General features: G+C 40.5%; 2 protein-coding genes across 6 annotated transcripts in view; both read right to left on the bottom strand.

Annotated features, from left to right (window-relative positions):
* LOC113525738 (dihydropyridine-sensitive L-type skeletal muscle calcium channel subunit alpha-1) overlaps positions 1–15,159 on the bottom strand; it is a 257,951-nt gene that overhangs the window by 186,667 nt on the left and 56,125 nt on the right. The gene's annotated exons all lie outside the window — the stretch shown is intronic.
* Positions 10,473–15,159, bottom strand: part of cept1b (choline/ethanolamine phosphotransferase 1b) — an 11,088-nt gene continuing 6,401 nt past the window's right edge. For 4 of the 5 annotated variants that reach the window (XM_053227122.1, XM_053227121.1, XM_053227119.1 and 1 more), the window contains exons 6-10: positions 14,395–14,479; positions 13,400–13,531; positions 12,801–12,959; positions 12,512–12,637; positions 10,473–12,405 (exon numbers count right to left, since the gene is read on the bottom strand). In XM_053227122.1, the coding sequence (XP_053083097.1) occupies positions 12,298–12,405; positions 12,512–12,637; positions 12,801–12,959; positions 13,400–13,531; positions 14,395–14,479 (610 nt within the window). In that variant the 3' untranslated portion in view covers positions 10,473–12,297. Of the gene's footprint in view, positions 12,406–12,511; positions 12,638–12,800; positions 12,960–13,399; positions 13,532–13,848; positions 13,934–14,394; positions 14,480–15,159 lie in introns of all 5 variants that reach the window. The other variant, XM_053227120.1, reaches the window with a different exon arrangement.

Genomic DNA, 15,159 nt, shown 5'->3' with positions numbered 1-15,159 from the left:
TTACAGTGTGTGAGATTACAGTGTGTGATTACAGTGTGTGTGATTACAGTGTGTGTGTGAGATTACAGTGTGTGAGATTACAGTGTGTGTGTGATTAGTGTGTGTGTGATTAGTGTGTGTGTGATTAGTGTGTGTGTGATTACAATGTGTGAGATTACAGTGTGTGTGAGATTACAGTGTGTGTGTGATTACAGTGTGTGAGATTACAGTGTGTGATTACAGTGTGTGTGATTACAGTGTGTGTGTGAGATTACAGTGTGTGAGATTACAGTGTGTGTGTGATTAGTGTGTGTGTGATTAGTGTGTGTGTGATTAGTGTGTGTGTGATTACAATGTGTGAGATTACAGTGTGTGTGTCATTACAGTGTGTGTGTGAGATTACAGTGTGTGAGATTACAGTGTGTGTGTGATTACAGTGTGTGTGTGTGAGATTACAGTGTGTGAGATTACAGTGTGTGTGAGATTACAGTGTGTGAGATTACAGTGTGTGAGATTACAGTGTGTGTGAGATTACAGTGTGTGAGATTACAGTGTGTGTGAGATTACAGTGTGTGTGAGATTAGTGTGTGAGATTACAGTGTGTGTGTGATTACAGTGTGTGTGAGATTACAGTGTGTGAGATTACAGTGTGTGAGATTAGTGTGTGTGAGATTAGTGTGTGAGATTACAGTGTGTGAGATTACAGTGTGTGTGATTAGTGTGTGTGATTACAGTGTGTGTGAGATTAGTGTGTGTGAGATTACAGTGTGTGTGTTAGATTACAGTGTGAGATTACAGTGTGTGAGATTACAGTGTGTGTGTGTGATTATCGTGTGTGAGATTACAGAGTGTGTGTGATTACAGTGTGTGAGATTACAGTGTGTGTGAGATTACAGTGTGTGTGAGATTAGTGTGTGAGATTACAGTGTGTGTGAGATTAGTGTGTGAGATTACAGTGTGTGTGAGATTACAGTGTGTGAGATTACAGTGTGTGAGATTACAGTGTGTGTGATTAGTGTGTGTGATTACAGTGTGTGTGAGATTAGTGTGTGAGATTACAGTGTGTGTGAGATTAGTGTGTGAGATTACAGTGTGTGTGAGATTACAGTGTGTGAGATTAGTGTGTGTGAGATTAGTGTGTGAGATTACAGTGTGTGAGATTACAGTGTGTGTGATTAGTGTGTGTGATTACAGTGTGTGTGAGATTAGTGTGTGTGAGATTACAGTGTGTGTGTTAGATTACAGTGTGAGATTACAGTGTGTGAGATTACAGTGTGTGTGTGTGATTATCGTGTGTGAGATTACAGAGTGTGTGTGATTACAGTGTGTGAGATTACAGTGTGTGTGTGATTACAGTGTGTTAGATTACAGTGTGTGAGATTACAGTGTGTGTGTGATTACAGTGTGTGTGAGATTACAGTGTGTGTGTGAGATTACAGTGTGTGTGAGATTACAGTGTGTGATTATCGTGTGTGTGATTACAGTGTGTGAGATTACAGTGTGTGAGATTACAGTGTGTGAGATTACAGTGTGTGTGAGATTACAGTGTGTGAGATTACAGTGTGTGTGATTACAGTGTGTGAGATTACAGTGTGTGTGAGATTACAGTGTGTTAGATTACAGTGTGTGAGATTACAGTGTGTGTGAGATTACAGTGTGTGTGATTACAGTGTGTGAGATTACAGTGTGTGTGAGATTACAGTGTGTTAGATTACAGTGTGTGAGTTTACAGTGTGTGTGAGATTACAGTGTGTGTGATTACAGTGTGTGAGATTACAGTGTGTGTGTGTGATTATCGTGTGTGAGATTACAGAGTGTGTGTGATTACAGTGTGTGAGATTACAGTGTGTGTGAGATTACAGTGTGTGAGATTACAGTGTGTGTGTGATTACAGTGTGTGTGATTACAGTGTGTGTGAGATTACAGTGTGTGAGATTACAGTGTGTGTGATTACAGTGTGTGTGAGATTACAGTGTGTGTGATTACAGTGTGTGTGAGATTACAGTGTGTGTGATTACAGTGTGTGAGATTACAGTGTGTGTGATTACAGTGTTTGAGATTACAGTGTGTGTGAGATTACAGTGTGTTAGATTACAGTGTGTGAGATTACAGTGTGTGTGTCATTACAGTGTGTGTGTGAGATTACAGTGTGTGTGAGATTACAGTGTGTTAGATTACAGTGTGTGAGATTACAGTGTGTGTGTCATTACAGTGTGTGTGTGAGATTACAGTGTGTGTGATTACAGTGTGTGTGAGATTAGTGTGTGTGTGATTACAATGTGTGAGATTACAGTGTGTGTGTGATTACAGTGTGTGAGATTACAGTGTGTGTGATTACAGTGTGTGTGTGATTAGTGTGTGTGTGATTACAATGTGTGAGATTACAGTGTGTGTGTGATTACAGTGTGTGAGATTACAGTGTGTGTGATTACAGTGTGTGTGTGAGATTACAGTGTGTGAGATTAGTGTGTGTGTGATTAGTGTGTGTGTGATTACAATGGGTGAGATTACAGTGTGTGTGTGATTACAGTGTGTGTGATTACAGTGTGTGAGATTACAGTGTGTGTGTCATTACAGTGTGTGTGTGAGATTACAGTGTGTGAGATTACAGTGTGTGTGTGATTACAGTGTGTGTGTGTGAGATTACAATGTGTGAGATTACAGTGTGTGTGAGATTACAGTGTGTGAGATTACAGTGTGTGTGAGATTACAGTGTGTGTGAGATTACAGTGTGTGAGATTACAGTGTGTGTGAGATTACAGTGTGTGAGATTAGTGTGTGAGATTACAGTGTGTGTGTGATTACAGTGTGTGTGAGATTACAGTGTGTGAGATTACAGTGTGTGAGATTAGTGTGTGTGAGATTACAGTGTGTGAGATTACAGTGTGTGTGATTAGTGTGTGAGATTACAGTGTGTGTGAGATTACAGTGTGTGAGATTACAGTGTGTGAGATTACAGTGTGTGTGTGAGATTACAATGTGTGTGTGTGAGATTACAGTGTGTGTGATTACAGTGTGTGAGATTACAGTGTGTGAGATTACAGTGTGTGTGTGAGATTACAGTGTGTGTGATTACAGTGTGTGAGATTACAGTGTGTGTGATTACAGTGTGTGTGTGAGATTACAGTGTGTGTGATTACAGTGTGTGAGATTACAGTGTGTGTGATTACAGTGTGTGTGATTACAGTGTGTGAGATTACAGTGTGTGTGTGATTACAGTGTGTGAGATTACAGTGTGTGTGATTACAGTGTGTGTGTGATTACAGTGTGTGTGATTACAGTGTGTGAGATTACAGTGTGTGTGTGATTACAGTGTGTGAGATTACAGTGTGTGAGATTACAGTGTGTGTGTGATTACAGTGTGTGAGATTACAGTGTGTGTGTGATTACAGTGTGTGAGATTAGTGTGTGTGTGAGATTACAGTGTGTGAGATTACAGTGTGTGTGAGATTAGTGTGTGTGAGATTAGTGTGTGTGATTAGTGTGTGTGTGTGATGACAATGTGTGTGATTAGTGTGTGTGTGATTACAGTGTGTGAGATTACAGTGTGTGTGTGATTACAGTGTGTGTGTGAGATTACAGTGTGTGTGTGATTACAGTGTGTGAGATTAGTGTGTGTGTGATTACAGTGTGTGTGTGAGATTACAGTGTGTGAGATTACAGTGTGTGTGAGATTACAGTGTGTGAGATTACAGTGTGTGTGATTAGTGTGAGATTACAGTGTGTGTGATTACAGTGTGTGAGATTAGTGTGTGTGAGATTAGTGTGTGTGTGATTACAGTGTGTGTGTGAGATTACAGTGTGTGTGAGATTACAGTGTGTGAGATTACAGTGTGTGTGATTACAGTGTGTGTGATTACAGTGTGTGAGATTACAGTGTGTGTGATTACAGTGTGTGAGATTACAGTGTGTGTGTGAGATTACAGTGTGTGTGTGAGATTACAGTGTGTGTGTGAGATTACAGTGTGTGTGTGAGATTACAGTGTGTGAGTGATTACAGTGTGTGTGATTACAGTGTGTGAGATTACAGTGTGTGTGATTACAGTGTGTGAGATTACAGTGTGTGTGAGATTACAGTGTGTGAGATTAGTGTGTGTGTGATTACAGTGTGTGAGATTACAGTGTGTGTGTGATTACAGTGTGTGATTACAGTGTGTGTGTGATTACAGTGTGTGTGAGATTACAGTGTGTGAGATTACAGTGTGTGAGATTACAGTGTGTGTGATTACAGTGTGTGTGATTACAGTGTGTGAGATTACAGTGTGTGTGAGATTACAGTGTGTGAGATTACAGTGTGTGTGAGATTACAGTGTGTGTGTGATTACAGTGTGTGTGATTACAGTGTGTGTGATTACAGTGTGTGAGATTACAGTGTGTGAGATTACAGTGTGTGTGAGATTACAGTGTGTGTGAGATTACAGTGTGTGAGATTAGTGTGTGAGATTACAGTGTGTGTGATTACAGTGTGTGAGATTACAGTGTGTGTGTGATTACAGTGTGTGAGATTACAGTGTGAGATTACAGTGTGTGTGTGATTACAGTGTGTGAGATTACAGTGTGTGTGTGATTACAGTGTGTGATTACAGTGTGTGTGAGATTACAGTGTGTGAGATTAGTGTGTGAGATTACAGTGTGTGAGATTACAGTGTGTGAGATTACAGTGTGTGTGATTACAGTGTGTGTGATTACAGTGTGTGAGATTACAGTGTGTGTGAGATTACAGTGTGTGAGATTACAGTGTGTGAGATTACAGTGTGTGTGTGATTACAGTGTGTGTGATTACAGTGTGTGTGTGAGATTACAGTGTGTGTGAGATTACAGTGTGTGTGATTACAGTGTGTGAGATTACAGTGTGTGTGATTACAGTGTGTGTGATTACAGTGTGTGTGTGAGATTACAGTGTGTGAGATTACAGTGTGTGTGTGATTACAGTGTGTGTGATTACAGTGTGTGTGTGATTACAGTGTGTGTGAGATTACAGTGTGTGTGTGAGATTACAGTGTGTGATTACAGTGTGTGTGATTACAGTGTGTGATTACAGTGTGTGTGATTACAGTGTGTGTGATTACAGTGTGTGTGTGATTAGTGTGTGAGATTACAGTGTGTGAGATTACAGTGTGTGTGTGATTACAGTGTGTGTGAGATTACAGTGTGTGATTACAGTGTGTGTGATTACAGTGTGTGTGATTACAGTGTGTGAGATTACAGTGTGTGAGATTACAGTGTGTGTGAGATTAGTGTGTGTGAGATTAGTGTGTGTGTGATTAGTGTGTGAGATTAGTGTGTGAGATTACAGTGTGTGTGATTACAGTGTGTGTGATTACAGTGTGTGAGATTACAGTGTGTGTGATTACAGTGTGTGTGAGATTAGTGTGTGTGTGAGATTACAGTGTGTGTGATTAGTGTGTGAGATTACAGTGTGTGAGATTACAGTGTGTGTGAGATTACAGTGTGTGTGATTAGTGTGTGAGATTACAGTGTGTGAGATTACAGTGTGTGTGTGATTACAGTGTGTGAGATTACAGTGTGTGTGTGATTACAGTGTGTGAGATTACAGTGTGTGATTACAGTGTGTGTGTGATTACAGTGTGTGTGAGATTAGTGTGTGAGATTACAGTGTGTGAGATTACAGTGTGTGTGTGTGATTACAGTGTGAGATTACAGTGTGTGAGATTACAGTGTGTGTGTGATTACAGTGTGTGAGATTACAGTGTGTGTGTGATTACAGTGTGTGTGATTACAGTGTGTGTGTGAGATTACAGTGTGTGTGAGATTACAGTGTGTGTGATTACAGTGTGTGAGATTACAGTGTGTGAGATTACAGTGTGTGTGATTACAGTGTGTGTGATTACAGTGTGTGTGTGAGATTACAGTGTGTGAGATTACAGTGTGTGTGAGATTACAGTGTGTGTGATTAGTGTGTGAGATTACAGTGTGTGAGATTACAGTGTGTGTGTGATTACAGTGTGTGAGATTACAGTGTGTGTGTGATTACAGTGTGTGAGATTACAGTGTGTGAGATTACAGTGTGTGATTACAGTGTGTGTGTGATTACAGTGTGTGTGAGATTAGTGTGTGAGATTACAGTGTGTGAGATTACAGTGTGTGTGTGTGATTACAGTGTGAGATTACAGTGTGTGAGATTACAGTGTGTGTGTGATTACAGTGTGTGAGATTACAGTGTGTGTGAGATTACAGTGTGTGTGATTACAGTGTGTGTGTGAGATTACAGTGTGTGTGAGATTACAGTGTGTGTGATTACAGTGTGTGAGATTACAGTGTGTGAGATTACAGTGTGTGTGATTACAGTGTGTGTGATTACAGTGTGTGTGTGAGATTACAGTGTGTGAGATTACAGTGTGTGTGTGATTACAGTGTGTGAGATTACAGTGTGTGTGAGATTACAGTGTGTGTGTGAGATTACAGTGTGTGATTACAGTGTGTGTGATTACAGTGTGTGTGATTACAGTGTGTGAGATTACAGTGTGTGTGTGATTACAGTGTGTGAGATTACAGTGTGTGTGAGATTAGTGTGTGTGAGATTAGTGTGTGTGTGATTAGTGTGTGAGATTAGTGTGTGTGAGATTACAGTGTGTGTGAGATTACAGTGTGTGTGAGATTACAGTGTGTGTGAGATTACAGTGTGTGTGAGATTACAGTGTGTGTGATTAGTGTGTGAGATTACAGTGTGTGAGATTACAGTGTGTGTGATTACAGTGTGTGTGATTACAGTGTGTGAGATTACAGTGTGTGAGATTACAGTGTGTGATTACAGTGTGTGTGTGATTACAGTGTGTGATTACAGTGTGTGTGTGATTACAGTGTGTGTGAGATTACAGTGTGTGAGATTACAGTGTGTGAGATTACAGTGTGTGTGATTACAGTGTGTGTGATTACAGTGTGTGTGAGATTACAGTGTGTGAGATTACAGTGTGTGTGAGATTACAGTGTGTGAGATTAGTGTGTGAGATTACAGTGTGTGTGATTACAGTGTGTGAGATTACAGTGTGTGTGTGATTACAGTGTGTGAGATTACAGTGTGAGATTACAGTGTGTGTGTGATTACAGTGTGTGAGATTACAGTGTGTGTGTGATTACAGTGTGTGAGATTACAGTGTGTGAGATTACAGTGTGTGTGATTACAGTGTGTGTGAGATTACAGTGTGTGAGATTACAGTGTGTGAGATTACAGTGTGTGTGATTACAGTGTGTGAGATTACAGTGTGTGTGAGATTACAGTGTGTGAGATTACAGTGTGTGAGATTACAGTGTGTGTGTGATTACAGTGTGTGTGATTACAGTGTGTGTGTGAGATTACAGTGTGTGTGAGATTACAGTGTGTGTGATTACAGTGTGTGAGATTACAGTGTGTGATTACAGTGTGTGTGATTACAGTGTGTGTGTGAGATTACAGTGTGTGAGATTACAGTGTGTGTGTGATTACAGTGTGTGTGATTACAGTGTGTGTGTGATTACAGTGTGTGTGAGATTACAGTGTGTGTGTGAGATTACAGTGTGTGATTACAGTGTGTGTGATTACAGTGTGTGATTACAGTGTGTGTGATTACAGTGTGTGTGATTACAGTGTGTGTGTGATTAGTGTGTGAGATTACAGTGTGTGTGTGATTACAGTGTGTGTGATTACAGTGTGTGAGATTACAGTGTGTGATTACAGTGTGTGTGATTACAGTGTGTGTGATTACAGTGTGTGAGATTACAGTGTGTGAGATTACAGTGTGTGTGAGATTAGTGTGTGTGAGATTAGTGTGTGTGTGATTAGTGTGTGAGATTAGTGTGTGAGATTACAGTGTGTGTGATTACAGTGTGTGTGATTACAGTGTGTGAGATTACAGTGTGTGTGATTACAGTGTGTGTGAGATTAGTGTGTGTGTGAGATTACAGTGTGTGTGATTAGTGTGTGAGATTACAGTGTGTGAGATTACAGTGTGTGTGTGATTACAGTGTGTGAGATTACAGTGTGTGTGTGATTACAGTGTGTGAGATTACAGTGTGTGAGATTACAGTGTGTGATTACAGTGTGTGTGTGATTACAGTGTGTGTGAGATTAGTGTGTGTGTGATTAGTGTGTGAGATTACAGTGTGTGAGATTACAGTGTGTGTGTGATTACAGTGTGAGATTACAGTGTGTGTGTGATTACAGTGTGTGAGATTACAGTGTGTGTGATTACAGTGTGTGTGTGAGATTACAGTGTGTGTGATTACAGTGTGTGAGATTACAGTGTGTGAGATTACAGTGTGTGTGATTACAGTGTGTGTGATTACAGTGTGTGTGTGAGATTACAGTGTGTGAGATTACAGTGTGTGTGTGATTACAGTGTGTGAGATTACAGTGTGTGTGAGATTACAGTGTGTGTGTGAGATTACAGTGTGTGATTACAGTGTGTGTGATTACAGTGTGTGTGATTACAGTGTGTGAGATTACAGTGTGTGTGTGATTACAGTGTGTGAGATTACAGTGTGTGTGAGATTAGTGTGTGTGAGATTAGTGTGTGTGTGATTAGTGTGTGAGATTAGTGTGTGAGATTACAGTGTGTGTGATTACAGTGTGTGTGATTACAGTGTGTGAGATTACAGTGTGTGTGATTACAGTGTGTGTGAGATTACAGTGTGTGAGATTACAGTGTGTGTGTGAGATTACAGTGTGTGTGATTAGTGTGTGAGATTACAGTGTGTGAGATTACAGTGTGTGTGAGATTACAGTGTGTGTGATTAGTGTGTGAGATTACAGTGTGTGAGATTACAGTGTGTGATTACAGTGTGTGTGTGATTACAGTGTGTGAGATTACAGTGTGTGAGATTACAGTGTGTGTGTGATTAGTGTGTGAGATTACAGTGTGTGAGATTACAGTGTGTGTGTGATTACAGTGTGAGATTACAGTGTGTGTGTGATTACAGTGTGTGAGATTACAGTGTGTGTGTGATTACAGTGTGTGTGATTACAGTGTGTGTGAGATTACAGTGTGTGTGTTAGATTACAGTGTGTGTTAGATTACAGTGTGTGTGAGATTACAGTGTGTGTGAGATTACAGTGTGTGTGAGATTACAGTGTGTGTGAGATTAGTGTGTGTGAGATTAGTGTGTGTGAGATTAGTGTGTGTGAGATTACAGTGTGTGTGTTAGATTAGTGTGTGTGAGATTACAGTGTGTGTGAGATTACAGTGTGTGTGATTAGTGTGAGATTACAGTGTGTGATTACAGTGTGTGTGATTACAGTGTGTGTGTGAGATTACAGTGTGTGTGATTACAGTGTGTGAGATTACAGTGTGTGTGAGATTACAGTGTGTGAGATTACAGTGTGTGTGATTAGTGTGAGATTACAGTGTGTGTGATTACAGTGTGTGTGTGATTAGTGTGTGTGATTACAGCGTGTGATTACAGTGTGTGTGAGATTAGTGTGTGAGATTACAGTGTGTGTGTGATTACAGTGTGTGTGAGATTACAGTGTGTGTCATTACAGTGTGTGTGAGATTACAGTGTGTGTGATTACAGTGTGTGTGTGAGATTACAGTGTGTGTGAGATTACAGCGTGTGTCATTACAGTGTGTGTGTGATTACAGTGTGTGAGATTACAGTGTGTGTGAGATTACAGTGTGTGTCATTACAGTGTGTGTGTGATTACAGTGTGTGAGATTACAGTGTGTGTGTGATTACAGTGTGTGTGATTAGTGTGAGATTACAGTGTGTGTCATTACAGTGTGTCATTACAGTGTGTGTGATTACAGTGTGTGTGATTACAGTGTGTGTGAGATTACAGTGTGTGTCATTACAGTGTGTGTGAGATTACAGTGTGTGTCATTACAGTGTGTGTGTGATTACAGTGTGTGATTACAGTGTGTGAGATTACAGTGTGTGTGAGATTACAGTGTGTGTGATTACAGTGTGTGTGATTAGTGTGAGATTACAGTGTGTGTCATTACAGTGTGTGTGTGATTACAGTGTGTGAGATTACAGTGTGTGATTACAGTGTGTGTGTGATTACAGTGTGTGTGATTACAGTGTGTGTGTGATTACAGTGTGTGATTACAGTGTGTGAGATTAGTGTGTGAGATTAGTGTGTGTGTGAGATTACAGTGTGTGTGTGAGATTACAGTGTGTGAGATTACAGTGTGTGATTACAGTGTGTGTCATTACAGTGTGTGTGTGATTACAGTGTGTGAGATTACAGTGTGTGATTACAGTGTGTGTGTGATTACAGCGTGTGATTACAGTGTGTGTGAGATTACAGTGTGTGTGTGATTACAGTGTGTGATTACAGTGTGTGAGATTAGTGTGTGAGATTAGTGTGTGTGTGAGATTACAGTGTGTGTGTGAGATTAGTGTGTGTGTGATTACAGTGTGAGATTAGTGTGTGAGATTACAGTGTGTGTGATTATAGTGTGATAAGTGTGTGTGTGTGATTACAGTGTGTGATTACAGTGTGCGATTAGTGCAGTTCCAATAAATGTGAGTTTAATAAAGTGTAAAAGTTACAATTTAATTTTGAATGTCTTTTTTATTAATTCCATTTAACATTTCAGGCAGATTCAACACTGCCCCACACACACACACACACACACACACACACACACACACACACAGAGTGGTTTCAGGCACAGAATGCAAAAGCAACATTAAATAAAATATTTTACAATAATACATGTGCTAAAATAACAGAAAACAGCTGACGTGTGTGAGGATAACACTCACACACACACACACACACACACGTGTTCAGTCACAGCGGCTGATCGTGAGATGTGGATTCATGTACAATGTGGATGTCAGTGATGTATTTTAAACACGTACACATCAGCGTGTCAGAGTTCTGCAGGAACATTTCACAAACAGCCAAGAGGAAGAGCGTTTAATTCAAATAAACAATTTTTTAAAACTCCAAATAAATGCACTGAATCAGGAAAACTGCTTTAGAAAATAAAATGTAGATATTAATTTAGAAAAACAAAAGGAACAAAATAAAGGGGAAAAATAGGAACAAAGCACTTTTAATTTAGAAAATAAATTACGGAATATGTTTAACTCAGAACATATTTAGGTTTGGAAAAATAAACGGGCAAAATACATTCTGAATAAGAAAAAAAACAGAAACTAAAGTTCATAATAAAAAAAAATAGAAAGTGGGCCGAAAGAACGATTTTTTAAAAAAGTAGTTAATTTGAACGTTACCCTTTCACACGCTGCAGAAAATAAACGAGACTAAGAGCTTTTTATCTGCACTGAGGTTTGAGCAGGTGAGCTTTCAGTCCACACTGTCCTCTTCACACCAGACACACTCCGTCCGCTGACACGTGCTCAGTGTGTGAAGTGTGTTCCTGTAGTCCTGCGCTGGAGCTACGAGGCTGAAGATCACCAGTAAAGAGAGCGTATAGCCTGTGTTTAGCACGGAGCAGTCTGGGTTCGAGCTGTGTGTGTGTGTGTGTGTGTGTGTGTGTGTGTGTGTGTGTGTGTGTACGTCATCACAGGGAACACTGTGTACATGTTCATGTTTCGGCTGGAGTCAGAATTTACACACACACACACACACACACACACACACACAAAAAAAAAAAAGAAACGAGAGATGATACCTGTTTTTACAGAATAAAATATATAATTATGATGGATTTACAAATAACTGAATACATCTGTAGCAGCAGTCATCGTTCATTTGGACTTAATTCAAATAGTTTCACATTTAAATTAAATTTGTGTTATGCGAGATTAAAAAGAACAATAAACAACCAACGCATGCAATACTGAGAACATGAGGAGACCGCGAGGCACGTGCCGATCATCAGCTTTATACCATATATCGCAATACTGTATTAAATATGTGTTAATGTCGTCACTGTGTGTGTGTGTGGAGGACAGAACGGGCGTTTCACCCACGGTGATATCAGAACGGTGAACATTATCGCCCTCTGAATGCTAAAGATCGGCGGTTGCCATGGAAACACCAATAACGATGAAGACTATGACAAATCAAATTAACTTTTCTAACCTCTTCCGTTCTTTTTTTCTTTTAAAAATTATGTTTCTAAACTCTTCTTACAGAGACGTAATGAGTTTTAGCACCTGTTATTACACACACACACACACACACACACACACACACAAAGCATTAGTTTTTACTTTTAGTACAGAATAATTTAAATAAAGCAACTTTTTTTTCGTCGTGAGTTAAAGTGTCCATAATCACGTCTTTTATAAATCATGTGTGCAGGTTCATCCCTGGGCACGCTGACGGTTTTAAACACTCTCACTCTCTCACACGCGCACACACACACACACACACACAGAGTCGGCAGCAGTGCGCGAGTCTCACTGGGCTGCTACCGGTTTAATTTTGAAGATGAAGATATGAAGGTGTGAGGCGATCTGGTTACACACACTCACACAGTAACGAACCAGATCAAACAGGGACAGCACCTGTAAAACACACACACACACACACACACACACACACACACTTCATTAAGCACTGCATAGCGTTCACGCTGTTCCACAATTTAGCCAGTTGAAAGCGACTCCTCACCAGTGCGATCCACAGCACCACGTACTCGTCTATAAAACTGTTAAAATACTGATTGAGAAACAAAAGTCCAGGACCCAAAAACGCCACGTCGTAAAGATGCATCTCACTTTTCGTCATGTGTGCGACCTGTTAGGAGAGAGAACAGCAACAACACTAACTACAACAACACTTAATCTGATATTCATAACACACTGAAATGAAATACTGTCTGCGTGTTGTGTACTGTTCAGACGGGATTAGTTTGAGTGTGTGTGTGTGTGTGTGTGTGTGTGTGTGTGTGTGGATTCACCACAAGTTTGTTGGTGATTTTGGCGGAGACGAAGCCGAAGGCGAGGATGTACAGACAGGGGTGTTTCTCAAACAGCTGGATGGCGGATTTTTTATAGATCATCATAGCGAGCAGTATAACAGAGCCGATGTGCAGGACTGGCGATAACACACTCGTCCCCTGAGAACATGACACACACACACACACACACACACACACACACACACACACACACACACACACACCAACTTTCTGATTTCATTCAGGATTCAGTTTGAACAAATACAAACACACACTACATAATAATTTATTACAGTCACCTGTGCTGTGATGCAACAGGACTGAGCTATAAAAAGCTACCAACATACTAATAAATAATAATAATAAATTATAATAATAAGGCTACTTTTTAAATAGATTAACTGCTGCACTTGTGTTTGTGAGACCATGAGATTTGAAGTGGTGTGTGGTAGAGCAGTGTGTGTGTGTGTGTGTGTGTGTGTGTGTGTGTGTGTGTGTGTGAGAGAGAGAGAGAGAGAGAGAGAGTGTAATAGGGACTGGTGTGTGGTAGAGCAGTGTGTGTGTGTGTGTGTGTGTGTGTGTGTGTGTGTGTGACTCACTGCGATGGTGGACCCGTTTTTTCCGACTCCTCCTGTGAAAATGACTCTAAAATAATTAGTGCAGCAAATCACGGCACCAACAAATGTACACAGCGCCGGGATAATCTTCATCTGGATGTTTAATACGGGGATCTGGCAACCCGAAAGACACATATATATACACACACACACACACACACACACACACATGTTCATTTACTCCCCTGCGTTACCCTGCACTATAATTTCATTAGTGAGGTTATGCAAATTACCCTTTTGCCACAAAATCACTCCATTCAATGCAGCTGTTAATTAGAAATTAAGTCATTACACTGCCTGAGATTAAACACACACAGTATCAACTCCACAAACTAATTACTGTTAATTTCAATAGTTCATTAGTAATTAGTTATCAATTAGCAATCATTATTAATCACTATTAATGATCAATTGTGTACATTGTGAATTACCAGAGCCTGCCAGAAAGCAGATCCGCCCACTGCAGCCAGCAAATACATCACCATAATGAAGATCTGCACCTCAGTCACATCAATACTGACACACACACACACACACACACACACACGGAGAGAGGGGGGGGAGAAGGGGGAGAGAAAGTGAGAGAGATGATAAGGTAGAGAGGGATGGAGGGAGGAACAGAGAGAGGAACAGAGTGATGGAGGGAGGAACAGAGTGATGGAGGGAGGAACAGAGTGATGGAGGGAGGAACAGAGTGATGGAGGGAGGAACAGAGGGATGGAGGGAGGAACAGAGTGATGGAGGGAGGAACAGAGTGATGGAGGGAGGAACAGAGTGATGGAGGGAGGAACAGAGGGATGGACAGACAGATGGAGAATAGCGTAGGAAAGAGGGACAGACAGTCGGAAGAGAGCAGCGTTAGTCACAGCAGTAAACATTTTTCCTGACAGTTTTGTGGGCAGAATAAGCAGGAAGCTGATTGTCTTATTCCTGTTGTTAGAGGAGCTGTGATTGGCTGATCGGCGCTGGATTTTTACCGTTAAGTTCCAGAATTTGGGGCCGACGATGGAGGTGAAAATGTGCAGCAGAGCCAAAGACAGCTGCAGCTCTGTACTGTCAAATCTACACAGTGTTACACAGAGGGACACGTCACAATCCCGCCCTCTACTGGCCACCATGATAACACAATCACAGAGTTAAATTACAAAGAGAGCGCACTCGTGCAGTTGTCTGTTATACAGTTCGTTCTGTCATGGCCTTACCAAAATGGTGTCCGAAACAGGAAACAATAACCTGTAGCAGTATGTGTGGAACAGACAGCTGGCGGTGTTCACACTACACAAAAATTATAGACACGTATCGTTGGCTCTGTGACTATATACAACGGAAATAAAAGTTACATGCCACTGGAAAATGGAGGTTTTTGTGAAGTAGAAAAATGAAACAAAGATAAATCATGTCAGAACTTTTCACACATTTAATGTGAAATTGCAAAGTATACAAATTAAGTGAAAACAATCAAACTTTTTTTAGGGGAAAAAAAAAAAAAATAAAAACATCATAAAAAAATAACCTGGTTGCGTAAGTATACACACCCCTAAACCAATACACTGTTGAAGCACCTTTTGATTTCATTACACCACTCAGTCTTTTTGGCTCAGAGTCTATCAGCACATCTTCACTTGGCAATATTTTCTCACTCTTTCTTGTAAAAAACATTCCAGATCCAAATTCAGATTATAAAGGCATCTCCTGTGCACAGCCGCTTCAGGTCACCTCACATCTTCATTAGCTGAAGCCGT

This window comes from Pangasianodon hypophthalmus, chromosome 20 (assembly GCF_027358585.1).
Source record: "Pangasianodon hypophthalmus isolate fPanHyp1 chromosome 20, fPanHyp1.pri, whole genome shotgun sequence".
Taxonomy (NCBI): Eukaryota; Metazoa; Chordata; class Actinopteri; order Siluriformes; family Pangasiidae; genus Pangasianodon; species Pangasianodon hypophthalmus.
Note: the sequence above shows the minus strand (reverse complement) of the source record. Positions and strands in the feature narration are given on the sequence as shown.